Below are 19232 nucleotides of genomic sequence, written 5' to 3'. Positions count from 1 at the left end.
AAAAATAATCATGAGAATCACACTACATATAGAATCATGAGAATCACAATGCATATAGAATCATTAGAATCACTATATATATATAGAATCACACTACATATAGAATCACGAGAATCACAATGCATATAGAATCATGAGAATCACAATGCATATAGAATCATGAGAATCACAATGCATATAGAATCATTAGAATCACTATATATATATATAGAATCACAATACATATAGAATCACGAGAATCACAATGCATATAGAATCATGAGAATCACAATGCATATAGAATCATGAGAATCACAATGCATATAGAATCATGAGAATCACAATGCATATAGAATCATGAGAATCACTATATATATAGAATCACAATACATATAGAATCATGAGAATCACAATGCACATAGAATCATGAGAATCACAATGCATATAGAATCATGAGAATCACTATATATATAGAATCACAATACATATAGAATCATGAGAATCACAATGCATATAGAATCATGAGAATCACTATATATATAGAATCACAATACATATAGAATCATGAGAATCACAATACATGCAGAATCACAATACATATATCTGCACAAGTATGGTGATGAGAGAGACCACAAAAAATCAAAGTAAACTTCAATGCTATTTGTCTCTAAACAGACAGTACATGGTGGCAGACTATCTGACCACTGTGACTGATAGAAAACTGAGGAAAACATTGACTAGGTACAGACTCAGTGAGCACAGTCTGGCTATAGAGACCGGTCATCACAGACCAACCTGGCTGCCCAGAGAGGACAGTCTGGCTATAGAGACCGGTCGTGAGCACAGTCTGGCTATAGAGACCGGTCGTCACAGACCAACCTGGCTGCCCAGAGAGGACAGTCTGGCTATAGAGACCGGTTGTCACAGACAAACCTGGCTGCCCAGAGAGGACAGTCTGGCTATAGAGACCGGTTGTCACAGACAAACCTGGCTGCCCAGAGAGGACAGTCTGGCTATAGAGACCGGTCGTCACAGACAAACCTGGCTGCCCAGTGAGCACAGTCTGGCTATAGAGACCGGTCGTCACAGACAAACCTGGCTGCCCAGAGAGGACAGTCTGGCTATAGAGACCGGTCGTCACAGACAAACCTGGCTACCCAGGGAGGACAGTCTGGCTATAGAGACCGGTTGTCACAGACCAACCTGGCTGCCCAGAGAGGACAGTCTGTGCTCGCTCTGCACCAGGGTAGAGACAGAGCTGCATTTCCTATTACACTGTGATTTATTGGGTGAAAAGCCAGAATGTGCAGTTTTGGCAGCCAAATACAGTGGGGAAAACAAGTATTTGATACCCTGCCGATTTTGCAGGTTTTCCTACTTACAAAGCATGTAGAGGTCTGTAATTTGTTATCATAGGTACACTTCAACTGTGAGAGACGGAATTTAAAGCAAAAATTAATTAATTAGCATTTTTAATTTGTATTTTATTGCATGACATAAGTATTTGATCAGAATTTTTTGCAAAAAATAAATAAATAATGTTTGACTAAATGAGGAAAATGTTATAAATGTAATAGGACTAAGTGTATTCTGAAAGATTTAGACGTTGAAGATTGTAATAAATAGTGCGGTGATGTCATACAAACAAGCCAAACACCCGTTCAAATGCGCACTTCACATTTCCATATCATAAAACATGGATGACGGGGCATCATACCCCGGGTTATTCTGAGCAGAATGAGCCTGTTTGTCTACTGTGAAGGACATTTGTAGCACCACACACACACACCTGAATGCCAGAGGAGGATTGGCCGTCCCTCAGAGCCTGGTTCCTCTCTAGGTTTCTTCCTAACTTCCAGCTTTTGTAGTAAATTTTTTATTTTTTTTGTCCCTAGCCACCGTGCTTCTACATCTGCATTGCTTGCTGTTTGGGGGTTTTAGGCTGGATTTCTGTACAGCACTTTGTGACATCGGCTGATGTAAGAAGGGCTTTATAAATACATTTGATTGACTATGACCTTTCTATGCGCATCGCAATTGATGTTTCCCGGAATTGTATTGTGAAGACCGAACACTATCGTATTTTATAACTTAACTAGTCATGTTGGCAGTGGAACAAGCTTTCAAATGATGCCCAACTGACCCAGATAGCCATTTATTATGGACTGTTTTTTTTATATTTTTAATTTCATTTTTATTTGCCCTTTGTTTGAAGACGGCGCTCCACATCATCATATTTTTCATAAAATCACAAATGGCGATTAAATAAATCACTTTGTTTGCAATCCCAAGGGTCCCAGCTACAACATGAATGGTTGTTTTGTTAGATAAAATCCGTCTTTATATCCCAAAAAGTTTACTTGGCGCCGTCGATTTCAGTAATCCACTCGTTCAACATGCAGACAAAGGAGTCCAAAAAGCTACCGCTAAACTTTGTTCAAACAAGTCAAACTATGTTTCTATCTAATCCTCAGGTATCCTAAAATGTAAATTAACTATAATATTTAATACGGAAAGAAGTATGTTCAATAGAAAAGTAAAATTAGTAAGCGCTCTTCACTGCGTGCCAACAAGACTGATTTTCAACCGGGAGTCTTTGTACCAAAACATCTTCAAAACTCATTTTTTGAAGAAACAAGCCTGAAACAATGAACAAAGACTGTTGACATCTAGTGGAAGCCATAGGAATTGCAATCTGGGAGCTGGAATTACATAGCTTTCCATTACAAGAGTCTGGGAGCCCTTGTCAGCTCGGGGGTTTGATCTAACTATATCAATTGTGTTATAGTCTCAGACATTATTTTAACATTTCTAGACACTTCAAAGTGTTTTCTATCCAATGCTACCAATTATATGCAAATCCTGGCTTCTGGGCCTGAGTAACAGGCAGTTTACTTTGGGCACGTCAGTCAGGCGGAAATGCAGGAAAATAGACCCCAGCTCTAATTTAAGAGCAGTTGGAGGCCACGGAAGGAGTGTTGTATGGCATTGAAGCTCGTTTGGAGGTTAGTTAACACGGTGTCCAAAGAAGGTCCAGATGTATACAGAATGGTGTCGTCTGCGTAGAGGTGGATCAGAGAATCACCAGCAGCAAGAGCGAGATCATAGATATATACAGAGAAGGTGGGATTCGAAATGGTCAGTATTTTGGTCAGTATTGCGTAAATAATCATAAAAAATTGTGTTTGGCCTCAACGGCCCAGCTAGGAGAGAAACGCCCCGACCAGTCCGTCTCTCTGTTCAACGCCCCGACCAGTCTGTCTCTCTGTTCAACGCCCTGTCCGTCTCTCTGTTCAACGCCCCGACCAGTCCGTCTCTCTGTTCAACGCCCCGTCCGTCTCTCTGTTCAACGACCAGTCCATCTCTCTGTTCAACGACCAGTCCGTCTCTCTGTTCAACGACCAGTCCGTCTCTCTGTTCAACGACCAGTCCATCTCTCCTTTCAACGCCCCGACCAGTCCGTCTCTCCTTTCAACGCCCCGACCAGTCCGTCTCTCCTTTCAACGCCCCGACCAGTCCGTCTCTCCGTTCAACGCCCCGACCAGTCCGTCTCTCTGTTCAACGCCCCGACCAGTCCGTCTCTCTGTTCAACGCCCCGACCAGTCCGTCTCTCTGTTCAACGCCCCGACCAGTCCGTCTCTCCGTTCAACGCCCAGTCCGTTTCGTCTCTCCGTTCAACGCCCCGTCCGTTTCGTCTCTCCGTTCAACGCCCAGTCCGTTTCGTCTCTCCGTTCAACGCCCCGACCAGTCCGTCTCTCCGTTCAACGCCCCGACCAGTCCGTCTCTCCGTTCAACGTCCCGACCAGTCCGTCTCTCCGTTCAACGCCCCGACCAGTCCGTCTCTCCGTTCAACGCCCCGACCAGTCCGTCTCTCCGTTCAACGCCCCGACCAGTCCGTCTCTCCGTTCAACGACCCGACCAGTCCGTCTCTCCGTTCAACGACCCGACCAGTCCGTCTCTCCGTTCAACGACCAGTCCGTCTCTCCGTTCAACGACCAGTCCGTCTCTCCGTTCAACGACCCGACCAGTCCGTCTCTCCGTTCAACGCCCCGACCAGTCCGTCTCTCCGTTCAACGCCCCGACCAGTCCGTCTCTCCGTTCAACGCCCCGACCAGTCCGTCGCCATAGGGGTCCTGAAATCCCATATTTGTCCTGAAGGCAGACAGACAGACATGAAGGCAGGCAGACAGACAGACAGAAAGACATGAAGGTAGGCAGACAGACATGAAGGCAGACAGACATGCATGAAGGCAGAGACATACATGAAGGTAGGCAGACAGACAGACATGAAGGCAGGCAGGCAGACAGACAGACAGACATGACGGTAGGCAGACAGACAGACAGACATGAAGGTAGGCAGACAGACAGACATGAAGGCAGACAGACAGACATGAAGGCAGACAGACAGACATGAAGGTAGACAGACAGACATGAAGGCAGGCAGGCAGACATGAAGGCAGGCAGACAGACAGACATGAAGGCAGGCAGGCAGGCAGACAGACATGAAGGCAGACAGTCATGAAGGTAGGCAGGCAGACAGACATGAAGGTAGGCAGGCAGACAGACATGAAGATAGGCAGGCAGGCAGACAGACATGAAGATAGGCAGGCAGGCAGACAGACATGAAGGTAGGCAGGCAGACAGACATGAAGGTAGGCAGGCAGACAGACATGAAGGTAGGCAGGCAGACAGACATGAAGGCAGACAGACAGACATACATGAAGGTAGGCAGACAGACATACATGAAGGTAGGCAGACAGACAGACATGAAGGCAGACAGACAGACATACAGACATGAAGGTAGGCAGACAGACAGACAGACATGAAGGTAGGCAGACAGACAGACATGAAGGCAGACAGACAGACATGAAGGCAGGCAGACAGACAGACATGAAGGTAGGCAGACATACATGAAGGTAGGCAGACAGACAGACATGAAGGTAGGCAGACAGACATGAAGGCAGGCAGTCAGACAGACAGACAGACATGAAGGTAGGCAGACAGACATGAAGACAGACAGACATGAAGGCAGACAGACATACATGAAGGCAGAGACATACATGAAGGTAGGCAGACAGACAGACATGAAGGCAGACATGAAGGTAGGCAGACAGACATGAAGGCAGGTAGGCAGACAGACAGACAGACAGACATGAAGGTAGGCAGACAGACAGACAGACAGACAGACAGACAGACAGACAGACATGAAGGTAGGCAGACAGACATGAAGGCAGGCAGACAGACATGAAGGCAGGCAGACAGACATGAAGGCAGGCAGACAGACATGAAGGTAGGCAGGCAGACAGACATGAAGGTAGGCAGGCAGACAGACATGAAGGTAGGCAGGCAGACAGACATGAAGGTAGGCAGGCAGACAGACATGAAGGCAGACAGACAAACATGAAGGCAGACAGACATACATGAAGGTAGGCAGACAGACATGAAGGCAGACAGACAGACATGAAGGCAGACAGACAGACATACAGACATGAAGGCAGACAGACAGACAGACAGACATGAAGGTAGGCAGACAGACAGACAGACATGAAGGTAGGCAGACAGACAGACATGAAGGTAGACAGACATGAAGGTAGACAGACATGAAGGCAGGCAGACAGACAGACATGAAGGTAGACAGACATACATGAAGGTAGGCAGACAGACAGACATGAAGGTAGGCAGACAGACAGACATGAAGGCAGGCAGACAGACAGACATGAAGGCAGGCAGGCAGACAGACATGAAGGCAGGCAGGCAGACAGACATGAAGGCAGGCAGACAGACATGAAGGTAGGCAGGCAGACAGACATGAAGGTAGGCAGGCAGACAGACATGAAGGCAGGCAGGCAGACAGACATGAAGGCAGGCAGGCAGACAGACATGAAGGCAGGCAGGCAGACAGACATGAAGGCAGACAGACATACATGAAGGCAGACAGACATACATGAAGGTAGGCAGACAGACATGAAGGCAGACAGACAGACATACAGACATGAAGGCAGACAGACAGACATACAGACATGATGGCAGGCAGACAGACAGACAGACATGAAGGTAGGCAGACAGACAGACAGACATGAAGGTAGGCAGACAGACAGACATGAAGGTAGACAGACATGAAGGCAGGCAGACAGACAGACATGAAGGTAGACAGACATACATGAAGGTAGGCAGACAGACAGACATGAAGGTAGGCAGACAGACAGACATGAAGGTAGGCAGACAGACAGACATGCATGAAGGCAGACAGACACAGACATGAAGGTAGGCAGACAGACAGACATGAAGGTAGGCAGACAGACAGACAGACAGACATGAAGGCTGGCAGACAGACATGAAGGTAGGCATGCAGGAAAGAAGGAAGGCAGCAAGGAAGGCAGACAGGAAGGAAGGCAGGAAGGAAGGCATGCAGACAGGAAGGAAGGCAGCAAGGAAGGCAGCAAGGAAGGCATGCAGGCAGGAAGGCAGACAGGAAGGCAGGCAGGAAGGAAGGAAGCAGCAACCTTTTCAACTTCAGATATAAACAGCTCAACTCTTCCTAATCCATTACCTAGCCTTAACATTAAGCTGCCAATGTTTCAAACCCCTGACAAGAGGACGCTTCCACAGGCAAAGAGAAACCAGTAACATGCAAAGAGGTGTGGCTCGATGTCTGGATCGTCGTGGCGATCGTCTTGGCGATCCAAACTGACTGAGCGTCCCAAATAGCACCATATTCTTTCTGGGCCCTTGTCAAAGTACTGCACTAAATAGGTATTAGGGCGCCATTTGGTGCAAGCTAGGTCTGTGATTGGTCCAGCTCTGTCCCCAACCCCCTAGTAGCCTTGTCTGAGCCACAGCAGCCCATATGAGCCAATCTCCTGTTTCTGTAGTGAGACAGCTTGATGTACAGGACACTAGTCTATCTCCTGTTTCTGTAGTGAGACAGCTTGATGTACAGGACACCCCCTGGACAGGACACTAGTCTGTCTCCTGTTTCTATTGAGAGGCAGCTTGATGCAGCCAGTAACATACCCGTCAAGCGTCAATTCAAGCAGGCAGGTTCGGAATGGACCTATCACGTTTCAGAGAGGCGGTGTTTTGTAGGAGGAGCATGTGGTCCAGCCAGTGACAGGAGAGCGTCCCTCAGGTGGCCATGGCAACACACTCGGGTCAACATTCCTGCTGCACATTATAGCTGCTGTTAAGCTTAGTGTGTGTGTGTGTGTGTGTGTGTACGAGCACTCATGGATTGAGCCAACTAACAAGTGGTTAGGTAACACAGCCTCAATTCTTAATTACTAAACGGTTAAATTAAATCGTTAACCAGTTGTTCCACGCTTGGCAAACTGTTCATCAGACAGGAGGAAGAGGAGGAGGAGGAGGGTAAACTCTGATGGTTCATCTGGGGTCAACGAGGTTGTCCTGAGGACTGAGGAGGAAACAACAGCCTGTTGGAAGAATTGTGTGATCGTTCTTCCATCTCCGTCTGAGGGTTAATGAGTTTCTTCTTTAAGAACTGGGGTGAAAGGTCAACAACAGCAACAGGCTGTCTCGGGGGGGGGGGGGGGGGGGGGGGGCTTTGGGAGAGCATCCCATGCTATGTACAAAATGGCACCCTATTCCCTTTGTAGTGCACTGATTATAAAGGTTCTGATCTGATAAAGTAGTGCACTATATATTTGGAACGTGGCACTATTGTGGACGCATTCCCAATCTGCTCCATCCTATCCATCTCCCCGCTTTTATCTATCAGGAGCACGGCCTTCCCGCTCGCGGCTATATTAGGAGCACAACGGGAGTAAATGGGGTTTATATTCCAAATGGTAGCCTATTCTCTACATAGTGCACTACTTTTGACTCTATAGTGCACTATGCAGAGGTTAGGGTGCCATTTGGGAGCGTTCGGGGCCTGGTGGAGAGATTAGGGTCTGGTGTTATTAGGTAGGGTTGTGTAAAGGGGGGGGGCTGTAAATGGACATGCCAGATGGACCAAATAGGAAGTAGCTCCTGATTTGACGTAAGTGTGGCTACGAAAATGAAAATGGCACACTATTCTCTACGTAGTGCACTTGTTTTGACAAGATTCCCTATGGGTTATGTGCACTTATGTAGGAAGTAGGGTGTCAGATGGAGGCTAGAGGAGAGAAAACAGGAAGTAGGTACTGGGTGACGACAGACGACGCTCCCAAGCCAGGTGAGGTAAGGGGGGGGTGTCGTCCGTGTTTTCCTGACAACAGGAAAGGATCTGGCCGTATCAACGAGAGTAGCATCTATATTTGACTTTTGTTTTTCTCAAACGCCTTTAGCAAAACAAGACACTTTGGAGGGAAGGGAGTCAGAAGTCAGACTAAATAGCTAGAATAATGGCCCTGGTATATGCATATGAAATGTATAAAACACCTCTCCTCTCTGTCTGTAATACCTCAGCCTTATAAAACACCTCTCCTCTCTCTCTGTCTGTAATACCTCAGCCTTATAAAACACCTCTCCTCTCTCTGTCTAATGTAATACCTCAGCCTTATAAAACACCTCTCCTCTCTGTCTGTAATACCTCAGCCTTATAAACCACCTCTCCTCTCTCTCTGTCTGTAATACCTCAGCCTTATAAAACACCTCTCCTCTCTCTCTCTGTCTGTAATACCTCAGCCTTATAAAACACCTCTCCTCTCTCTCTGTCTGTAATACCTCAGCCTTATAAACCACCTCTCCTCTCTCTCTGTCTGTAATACCTCAGCCTTATAAAACACCTCTCCTCTCTCTCTGTCTGTAATACCTCAGCCTTATAAACCACCTCTCCTCTCTCTCTGTCTGTAATACCTCAGCCTTATAAACCACCTCTCCTCTCTCTCTGTCTGTAATACCTCAGCCTTATAAAACACCTCTCCTCTCTCTCTGTCTGTAATACCTCAGCCTTATAAACCACCTCTCCTCTCTCTCTGTCTGTAATACCTCAGCCTTATAAACCACCTCTCCTCTCTCTCTGTCTGTAATACCTCAGCCTTATAAACCACCTCTCCTCTCTCTCTGTCTGTAATACCTCAGCCTTATAAAACACCTCTCCTCTCTCTCTGTCTGTAATACCTCAGCCTTATAAAACACCTCTCCTCTCTCTCTGTCTGTAATACCTCAGCCTTATAAAACACCTCTCCTCTCTCTCTGTCTGTAATACCTCAGCCTTATAAACCACCTCTCCTCTCTCTCTGTCTGTAATACCTCAGCCTTATAAAACACCTCTCCTCTCTCTGTCTAATGTAATACCTCAGCCTTATAAAACACCTCTCCTCTCTCTGTCTAATGTAATACCTCAGCCTTATAAAACACCTCTCCTCTCTCTGTCTGTAATACCTCAGCCTTATAAAACACCTCTCCTCTATCTAATGTAATACCTCAGCCTTATCTAATGTAACACCTCTCCTCTGTCTAATGTAATGCCTCAGCCTTATCGACCGCTCTCCCTCGCTCTCTCTGTCTCTCTCTCTCTCTCTGTCTCTTTCTCCCTACCTCGCGCTCTCTTTCTCTCTCTGTCTCTTTCTCCCTACCTCGCGCTCTCTCTCTCTCTCCCTCGCTCTCTCTCGCTCTCTGTCTCTCTCTCCCTCGCTCTCTCTCTCCCTCGCTCTCTGTCTCTCTCTCGCTCTCTCTCTCTGTCTCTCTCTGTCTCTCTCTGTCTCTGTCTCTCTCTCTCTCTCTCTCTCTCTCTCTGTGTCTCTCTCTCTCTCTCTCTGTGTCTCTCTCTCTCTCTCTCTCTCTCTCTCTCTCTCTCTCTCTGTGTCTCTCTCTCTCTCTGTATCTGTCTGTCTGTCTCTCTCTCTCTCACTGTGTTCTTTCTCTCAATTCAATTCAAGGGGCTTTATTGGCATGGAAAATCATGTTAACATTGCCAAAGCAAGTGAGGTAGATAATAAACAAAAGTGAAATAAACAATACAAATGAACAGTAAACATTACACATACAGAAGTTTCAAACCAATAAAGACATTACAAATGTCATATTATTTATTTATTTATATATATATAATATATATATATATATATATATGTGTGTTGCAATGATGTACAAATGGTTAAAGAACACAAGGTAAAATAAATAAGCATAAATATGGGTTGTATTTACAATGGTGTTTGTTCTTCACTGGTTGCCCTTTTCTCGTGGCAACAGGTCACAAATCTTGCTGCTGTGATGGCACACTGTGGAATTTCACCCAGTAGATATGGGAGTTTATCAAAATTGGATTTGTTTTCGAATTCTTTGTGTATCTGTGTAATCTGAGGGAAATATGTCTCTCTAATATGGTCATACATTGGGCAGGAGGTTAGGAAGTGCAGCTCAGTTTCCACCTCATTTTGTGGGCAGTGAGCACATAGCCTGTCTTCTCTTGAGAGCCATGTCTGCCTACGGCGGCCTTTCTCAATAGCAAGGCTATGCTCACTGAGTCTGTACATAGTCAAAGCTTTCCTTAATTTTGGGTCAGTCACAGTGGTCAGGTATTCTGCCGCTGTGTACTCTCTGTTTAGGGCCAAATAGCATTGTAGTTTTCAGTTTTTTTGTTAATTCTTTCCAATGTGTCAAGTAATTATATTTGTGTTTTCTCATGATTTGGTTGGGTCTAATTGTGTTGCTGTCCTGTGGGGTGTGTTTGTGTTTGTGAACAGAGCCCCAGGACCAGCTTGCTTAGGGGACTCTTCTCCAGGTTCATCTCTCTGTAGGTGATGGCTTTGTTATGGAAGGTTTGGGAATCGCTTCCTTTTAGGTGGTTGTAGAATTTAACAGCTCTTGTCTGGATTTTGATAATTAGAGGGTATCGGCTTATTCTGCTCTGCATGCATTATTTGGTGTTTTACATTGTACACGGAGGATATTTTTGCAGAGTCTCAATTTGGTGTTTGTCCCATTTTGTGAAGTCTTGGTTGGTGAGCGGACCCCAGACCTCACAACCATAAAGGGCAATGGGCTTTAAGACTGATTCTAGTATTTTTAGCCAAATCCTAATCGGTTGAATTTTATGTTCCTTTTGATGGCATAAAGGCCCTTCTTGCCTTGTCTCTCAGATCGTTCACAGCTTTGTGGAAGTTACCTCTCTCTCTCGGTCTCTGTCTCCCTCTCTCTCTGTATCTCTGTCTCCCTCTCTCCATGTCTGTCTGTCTGTCTGTATCTCTCTGTATCTAACCCTAACCTGCTCCTTCTAGGGAAGGACCTGTCCAGCCGCAGCCAGACAGACCTGGCCTGTATCTTTGGGAAGAGGGGGATGAAGCGCATAGCCGAGGACCAGGAAGAGGTAAGACCCTATATAGTCCCAATAAGTCATCTGTAATACAGATACGCCGTTGTGACTGAAACCCTAACCAGCCCGTATCTACATCTAACCCTACAACTCACCGGCAACACCACCACCGTCTCCTCCCCATGTCCCGTGACCCCTCCTAGAGCCAAGGCCAGGTCGGTAGAGGCCCGCCCTAAATGAAAACGTATTCGCTATATAGCGCGCTAATAAGGACCCTATAAAATCTGCTTTATGGAGAACGTGGACTCACTGAATCCAGACATTTAAAAACAGAAGTCGACAAATATGTATTGAACTTTTTATTTTTTTGCTCGAGGTAATCATAAGGCATGACAAATGCATCAGTGATATAATATTTACCTCCAACTTTCTGGAACGTGTGTGTGTGTGTGTGTGTGTGTGTGTGTGTGTGTGTGTGTGTGTGTGTGTGCGCGCGCTTGTCTCTCCACTTTGTGTCGCCGTTAGCGATGATGTTAATGGTTAATTAATTAATTAATGAGAACTGTCTTCTATTCTGATTTCCATCAGTCCAACCTCAATGCAGACGGCCTTCAGTTAATTCTGAATTCCCCCAATTTGCCTGTTGGTCCCAGGTCAGTTAAAAGACAAATTTAGTTATTTTTTTGTATTTAAAAAAAATAATAATAATAAGAAGCCAGCAGTACGGGTCATTTTCCAATAATGTCTGGCCAATATTGGGGAGGTTGGTTAATTATGTGACTGTGGCCTCATTGTCCTGTCCTGATAATAAATCTGGCGATAGCCGTGGCGTATGGATCAGAGCCGCTCGGCCCAGCTGTCTGTCCCTGATGAGTGGAGAAGGGTCGCCGGGAGAGGAGAGAAGGGTCGCCAGCCCATCCCTCATAGGCCTGGCGTGGGAGGACAGGAAAACCACCCTCCCCTTCCCTCCATGCGCCCACCCCGCCCCTTCTCCTTCAGTTAGACCTACACAGTGTATGGGATTTGCTTCTTTTGCCACGAATCTGTTTCTGGTGAGAAATATGATTGTGTCCTCTGGAAGATGATTGGGTAAAACCACTGTGGGGGGGGGGGAGACTTCCTCACTCCGTGCAAACTTCTAAACGGTCAAAACCATTTGGTTATGAGATGGGGGGAGGTGAAATCCAAAATGGTGCTATATATTCATTGGCTATGTCATAATTACATTTTAAAGATAAATATTTATACATTACTAGCTTGAAACATGAAAAAAATGATAAGTTAATTTAGTGGGTGATGTGGATTTCATATCAAAACACAGAGAGCAGTCAGACCAGTCCAGCTCATAAGGTCCATCAGCAGCAGATTTGAATTTAGAATGGGACCTTGGCTGTTAAAGTATAGACACCTGAGTTACCTAACCCGTTGACCGGATGAGACACCTGAGTTACCTAACCCGTTGACAGGGTGGGACACCTGAGTTACCTAACCTGTTGACAGGGTGGGACACCTGAGTTACCTAACCTGTTGACAGGGTGGGACACCTGAGTTACCTAACCCGTTGACAGGGTGGGACACCTGAGTTACCTAACCCGTTGACAGGGTGGGACACCTGAGTTACCTAACCCGTTGACAGGATGAGACACCTGAGTTACCTAACCCGTTGACAGGATGGGACACCTGACTTACCTAACCCGTTGACAGGATGGGACACCTGAGTTACCTAACCCGTTGACAGGATGGGACACCTGAGTTACCTAACCCGTTGACAGGGTGGGACACCTGAGTTACCTAACCTGTTGACAGGGTGGGACACCTGAGTTACCTAACCCGTTGACAGGGTGGGACACCTGAGTTACCTAACCTGTTGACAGGGTGGGACACCTGAGTTACCTAACCCGTTGACAGGGTGGGACACCTGAGTTACCTAACCCGTTGACAGGGTGGGACACCTGAGTTACCTAACCCGTTGACAGGATGAGACACCTGAGTTACCTAACCCGTTGACAGGATGGGACACCTGACTTACCTAACCCGTTGACAGGATGGGACACCTGAGTTACCTAACCCGTTGACAGGATGGGACACCTGAGTTACCTAACCCGTTGACAGGATGGGACATCTGAGTTACCTAACCCGTTGACAGGGTGGGACACCTGAGTTACCTAACCCGTTGACAGGATGGGACACCTGAGTTACCTAACCCGTTGACAGGGTGGGACACCTGAGTTACCTAACCCGTTGACAGGGTGGGACACCTGAGTTATCTAACCCGTTGACAGGATCGGACACCTGAGTTACCTAACCCGTTGACAGGGTGGGACACCTGAGTTACCTAACCCGTTGACCGGATGGGACACCTGAGTTACCTAACCCGTTGACAGGGTGGGACACCTGAGTTATCTAACCCGTTGACAGGATCGGACACCTGAGTTACCTAACCTGTTGACAGGGTGGGACACCTGAGTTACCTAACCCGTTGACCGGATGGGACACCTGAGTTACCTAACCCGTTGACAGGATGGGACACCTGAGTTACCTAACCCGTTGACCGGATGAGACACCTGAGTTACCTAACCCGTTGACCGGATGAGACACCTGAGTTACCTAACCCGTTGACAGGATTGGTTAACTCTTGAGGTTCCGAGTGCATTTCAAGGTTTATTTTAAATGTTTACTATTTTCTACATTGTAGAATAATAGTGAAGACATCAAAACTATGAAATCATGTAGTAACCAAGAAAGTGTTAAATAAATCTAAATATATTTAAGATTCTTCCAAGTAGTCACCCTTTGCCTTGATGACAGCTTTGCACACTCTTGGCATTCTCTCAACCAGCTTCACCTGGAATGATTTTCTGACAGTCTTGAAGGAGTTCCCACATATGCTGAGCACTTGTTGGCATCTCATCCCAAACCATCGCAATTGGTTTGAGGTCAGGTGATTGTGGAGGCCAGGTCATCTGATGCAGCACTCCATCACTCTCCTTCTTGGTCAAATAGTCCTTACACAGCCTGGAGGTGTGTTGGGTCATTGTCCTGTTGAAAAACAAATGATAGTCCCACTAAGCGCAAATCAGATGGGACAGCGTGGCGTATTGCTGCAGAATGCTGTGGCAGCCATGCTGGTTAAGTGTGCCTTGAATTATAAATAAATCACAGATAGTGTCACCAGCAAAGCACCCCCACACCACCTCCTCCTCTATGCTTCACGGTGGGAACCAGACATGCAGAGATCATCCGTTCACCTACTCTGCGTCTCACAAAGACACGGCGGTTGAAACCAAAAATCTAATTTGTACTCATCAGACCAAGGACAGATTTCCACTGGTCTAATGTCCATTACTTGTGTTTCTTAGCCCAATCAAGTCTCTTCTTCTTGTTGGTGTCCTTCAGTAGTGGTTTCTTTGCAGCAATTCAACCACGAAGACCTGATTCACGTAGTCTCCTCTGAACAGTTGATGTTGAGATGTGTCTGTTACTTGAACTCTGGGAAGCATTTATTTGGGCTGCAATTTCTGAGGCTGGTAACTCTAATGAACTTATCCTCTGCAGCAGAGGTAACTCTGGGTCTTCCTTTCCGGTGGCGGTCCTCATGAGAGTTACATCATAGCACTTGATGGTTTTTGCGACTGCACTTGAATAAACTTTCTAAGTATATTCTGTATACCGCCCCTACCTTGTCACAAAACAACTGATTGGCTCAAACACATTAAGAAGGAAAGAAATTCCACAAATTAACTTAAATGAACTTAACCTTTCTGATCTCCCCATCCCGGATCCGGGATCGTGAATACAGACTCAAGCTCATTACCATAACGCAACGTTAACTATTCATGAAAATCGCAAATGAAATGAAATAAATATGCTAGCTCTCAAGCTTAGCCTTTTGTTAACAACACTGTCATCTCAGATTTTCAAAATATGCTTCTCAACCATTGCAAAACAAGCATTTGTGTAACAGTATTGATGGCTAACGTAGCATTTAGCATTAGCATTCAGCTGGCAACATTTACACAAAAAAACAGAAAAGCATTCAAATAAAATCATTTACCTTTGAAGAACTTCAGATGTTTTCAATGAGGAGACTCTCAGATAGCAAATGTTCAGTTTTTCCTGAAAGATTATTTGTTTAGGACAAATCGCTCCGTTTTCTGCGTCACGTTTAGCTATGAAAAAACCCCTGTATCCAGGATTGTGTAAATCTATCAGCAAGCTCATTAGCATAACACAACGTTAACTATTTATGAAAATCGCAAATGAAATGAAATAAATATGCCATCTCTCAAGCTTAGCCTTTTGTAAACAACACTGTCATCTCAGATTTTCAAAATATGCTTCTCAACCATAGGAAAACAATCATTTGTGTAAAAGTAGCTAGCTAGCGTTAGCATTTCGCGTTAGCATTTAGCGTTAGCATTAGCGTTAGCATCCAGCACGCAACATTAACAAAAACATAAAAGCCTTCAAATAAAATAATTTACCTTTGAAGAACTTCTGATGTTTTCAATGAGGATACTCTCAGTTAGATAGCAGATGCTCAGTTTTTCCAAAAATATTCCTTGTGTATTAGAAATAGCTCCGTTTTATACATCACATTTGGCTACCAAAAAAAATCTGAAAATTCAGTCCTCAAAACGCGAACTTTTTTCCAAATTAACTCCATAATATCGACTGAAAACATGGCAAACGTTGTTTAGAATCAATCATCAAGGTGTTTTTCACATATCTCTTCATTGATACATCGTTCTTGGACACATGCTTTCTCCCCTGAATCAAATGGTAAATATGCATAGTCGAGCATCTTTTCGTGACAAAATATCGCGCTTAAAACGGGAACGTTTTTTATCCAAAAATGAAATAGCGCCCCTAGAGCTCTAACAGGTTAAATGGATTCCAGGTGACTACCTCATGAAGCTGGTTGAGAAAATGCCAAGTCTGCAGATCTGTCATCAAGGCAAAGGGTGGCTACTTTGAAGAATCTCACATTTTCTTTAAATATATTTTGATTTAACACTTTTTTGGTTACTACATGATTCCATATGTGTTATTTCATAGTTTTAATGTCTTCACTATTATTCTACAATGTAAAAAATAAAAAAATAAAAACCCTTAAATGAGTATGTGTGTAAATTTTTGACTGGTACTGTATGTAACGCAAAAATTTTAAAAGATTTTACTGAGTTACAGTTCATATAAGGAAATCAGTCAATTGAAATAAATTCATTAGGTCCTAATCTATGGATTTCACATGACTGGGCAGGGGCACAACCACGGGTGGGCCTGGGAGGGCCTAAGCGCAGACACTGGGGAGCCAGGTCCAGCAGGTCGGGATGAGTTTTCCCCCACAAATAGGGCACAGACAAAAAAAATACTCCCCAGTGTTTACATTACCCTCTGTGATTGATTACATCAAAAAGGCAGTGATTAGACGTGTGTGTGTGTGTGTGTGTGTGTGTAACCAACCAATGGGATCTCGATGATCGTCGTTAGGCTGTTCGCTGCATCTCCGTGTCTGTAATTACCTTACCCCCTTTGCATTACATTTTAGACCAGTAACCAAGAGACAAACTCTTTCTCTTTCTCTCTTTTACCCCGTGGCTAATCTGTATGTGTCAGAGAGTTGGCTCAGTTTGGTGGGTGCCACCGAGAGAGGTGGTGGTGGGTGGGGGGGTGGGTCACAGGCTCTTGTTCTCCGAGGTGCTCGGAGGGCCCTGTCAATGGACACACTCGGGAGAGGCTGTCCTTTTGTTTCACGCAATTAGTTGCAATCTGAGAGCAAATTAGAGCTCCTAGCCTTCACAACAAACACAACACTGCCCAAACACACACACACACACACACACTCTGGCTGCTTAACAATGCAGTCCACACCACAAGCATCGCCTGCTTTACTAACCCCAAACAGAAACTACAGTGCATTTGGGCATTTTCGTCTGAATTACATAACAAATTCCTAACACAGCCAATGGGGCAAAACACCCCGATCCATCCAGTAAGCTGTTCTACAGTAACAGAACATGGACCTGGTGCTCAGACCAACAGGCCCCTATAAACAGCTTCTGTCCCCCCTGGCTGTAAGTTTAAATGGCTAAGAAGTGTCGCGCTCATTCTCCCACAGACTATACACACTGTCTACCTGACTCTGCCTATCCACAAGTCTCTACCCGGTCAGACACACACCTTCACTGTCACTCACATAACCCTCACTCACATAAACCCTCACTCACATAAACCCTCACTCACATAAACCCTCACTCACATAAACCCTCACTCACATAAACCCTCACTCACATAAACCCTCACTCACATAAACCCTCACTCACATAAACCCTCACTCACATAAACCCTCACTCACATAAACCCTCACTCGCATAAACCCACACTCACATAAACCCTCACTCCTACTCACATAAACCCTCACTCCTACTCACATAAACCCTCACTCACACTCACATAAACCCTCACTCACACTCACATAAACCCTCACTCACATAAACCCTCACTCACACTCACATAAACCCTCACTCACATAAACCCACACTCACACTCACATAAACCCTCACTCACATAAACCCTCACTCACACTCACATAAACCCTCACTCACATAAACCCTCACTCACATAAACCCACACTCACATAAACCCTCACTCACATAAACCCACACCCACACTCACATAAACCCACACTCACATAAACCCTCACTCGCATAAACCCTCACTCACACTCACATAAACCCTCACTCACACTCACATAAACCCTCACTCACATAAACCCTCACTCACACTCACATAAACACTCACTCACATAAACCCTCACTCACATAAACCCTCACTCACATAAACCCTCACTCACACTCACATAAACCCTCACTCACATAAACCCTCACTCACATAAACCCACACTCACATAAACCCTCACTCACATAAACTCACATAAACCCACACTCACATAAACCCACACTCACATAAACCCTCACTCGCATAAACCGTCACTCACACTCACATAAACTCACACTCACATAAACTCACACTCACATAAACTCACATAAACCCACACTCACATAAACCCTCACTCACATAAACCCTCACTCACATAAACCCTCACTCACACTCACATAAACCCTCACTCACATAAACCTTCACTCACATAAACCCTCACTCACATAAACCCTCACTCACACTCACATAAACCCTCACTCACATAAACCTTCACTCACATAAACCCTCACTCATACTCACATAAACCCTCACTCACACTCACATAAACCCTCACTCACACTCACATAAACCCTCACTCACATAAACCCTCACTCACACTCACATAAACCCTCACTCACAACCTCACACTCACATAAACCCACACTCACATAAACCCACATAAACCCTCACTCACATAAACCCTCACTCACACTCACATAAACCCTCACTCACAACCTCACACTCACATAAACCCACACTCACATAAACCCACACTCACATAAACCCTCACTCACATAAACCCTCACTCACACTCACATAAACCCACACTCACATAAACCCTCACTCACATAAACCCACACTCACACTTACATAAACCCTCACTCACATAAACCCTCACTCACACTCACATAAACCCTCACTCATACTCATTACTGATGCAACCCCCCCCCCCCCCCCCCACACACACACACACACCTACACTGCTCTCTATTGATTACCGTAAATATTACCGTATTTACCCTGTATTTGAGATAGATGTGTACACGAAGGCAGGGTAAAGTGACTAGTCATCAGGATAGATAATAATAAGGTATTTGAGATAGATGTGTACACGAAGGCAGGGTGAAGTGACTAGACATCAGGATAGATAATAATAAGGTATTTGAGATAGATATGTACACGAAGGCAGGGTAAAGTGACATCAGGATAGATAATAATAAGGTATTTGAGATAGATGTGTACATGAAGGCAGGGTAAAGAGACTAGACATCAGGATAGATAATAATAAGGTATTTGAGATAGATGTGTACATGAAGGCAGGGTAAAGTGACTAGGCATCAGGATAGATAAT

The 19232-nt window shown here is 45.2% G+C and overlaps 1 protein-coding gene across 1 annotated transcript in view; it reads left to right on the top strand.

The window, feature by feature from the left end:
• LOC110522658 (PIN2 (TERF1) interacting telomerase inhibitor 1) overlaps window positions 1-19232 on the top strand; it is a 60361-nt gene that overhangs the window by 17033 nt on the left and 24096 nt on the right. Inside the window, exon 6 of the mRNA XM_021601137.3 lies at window positions 11145-11233. Coding sequence (XP_021456812.3) covers window positions 11145-11233 — 89 coding nt within the window. The remainder of the gene's footprint in view (window positions 1-11144; window positions 11234-19232) is intronic.

Source organism: Oncorhynchus mykiss, chromosome 4 (assembly GCF_057628025.1).
Source record: "Oncorhynchus mykiss isolate SJ-2025 chromosome 4, ASM5762802v1, whole genome shotgun sequence".
NCBI classification, from domain to species: Eukaryota; Metazoa; Chordata; class Actinopteri; order Salmoniformes; family Salmonidae; genus Oncorhynchus; species Oncorhynchus mykiss.
Note: the sequence above shows the minus strand (reverse complement) of the source record. Positions and strands in the feature narration are given on the sequence as shown.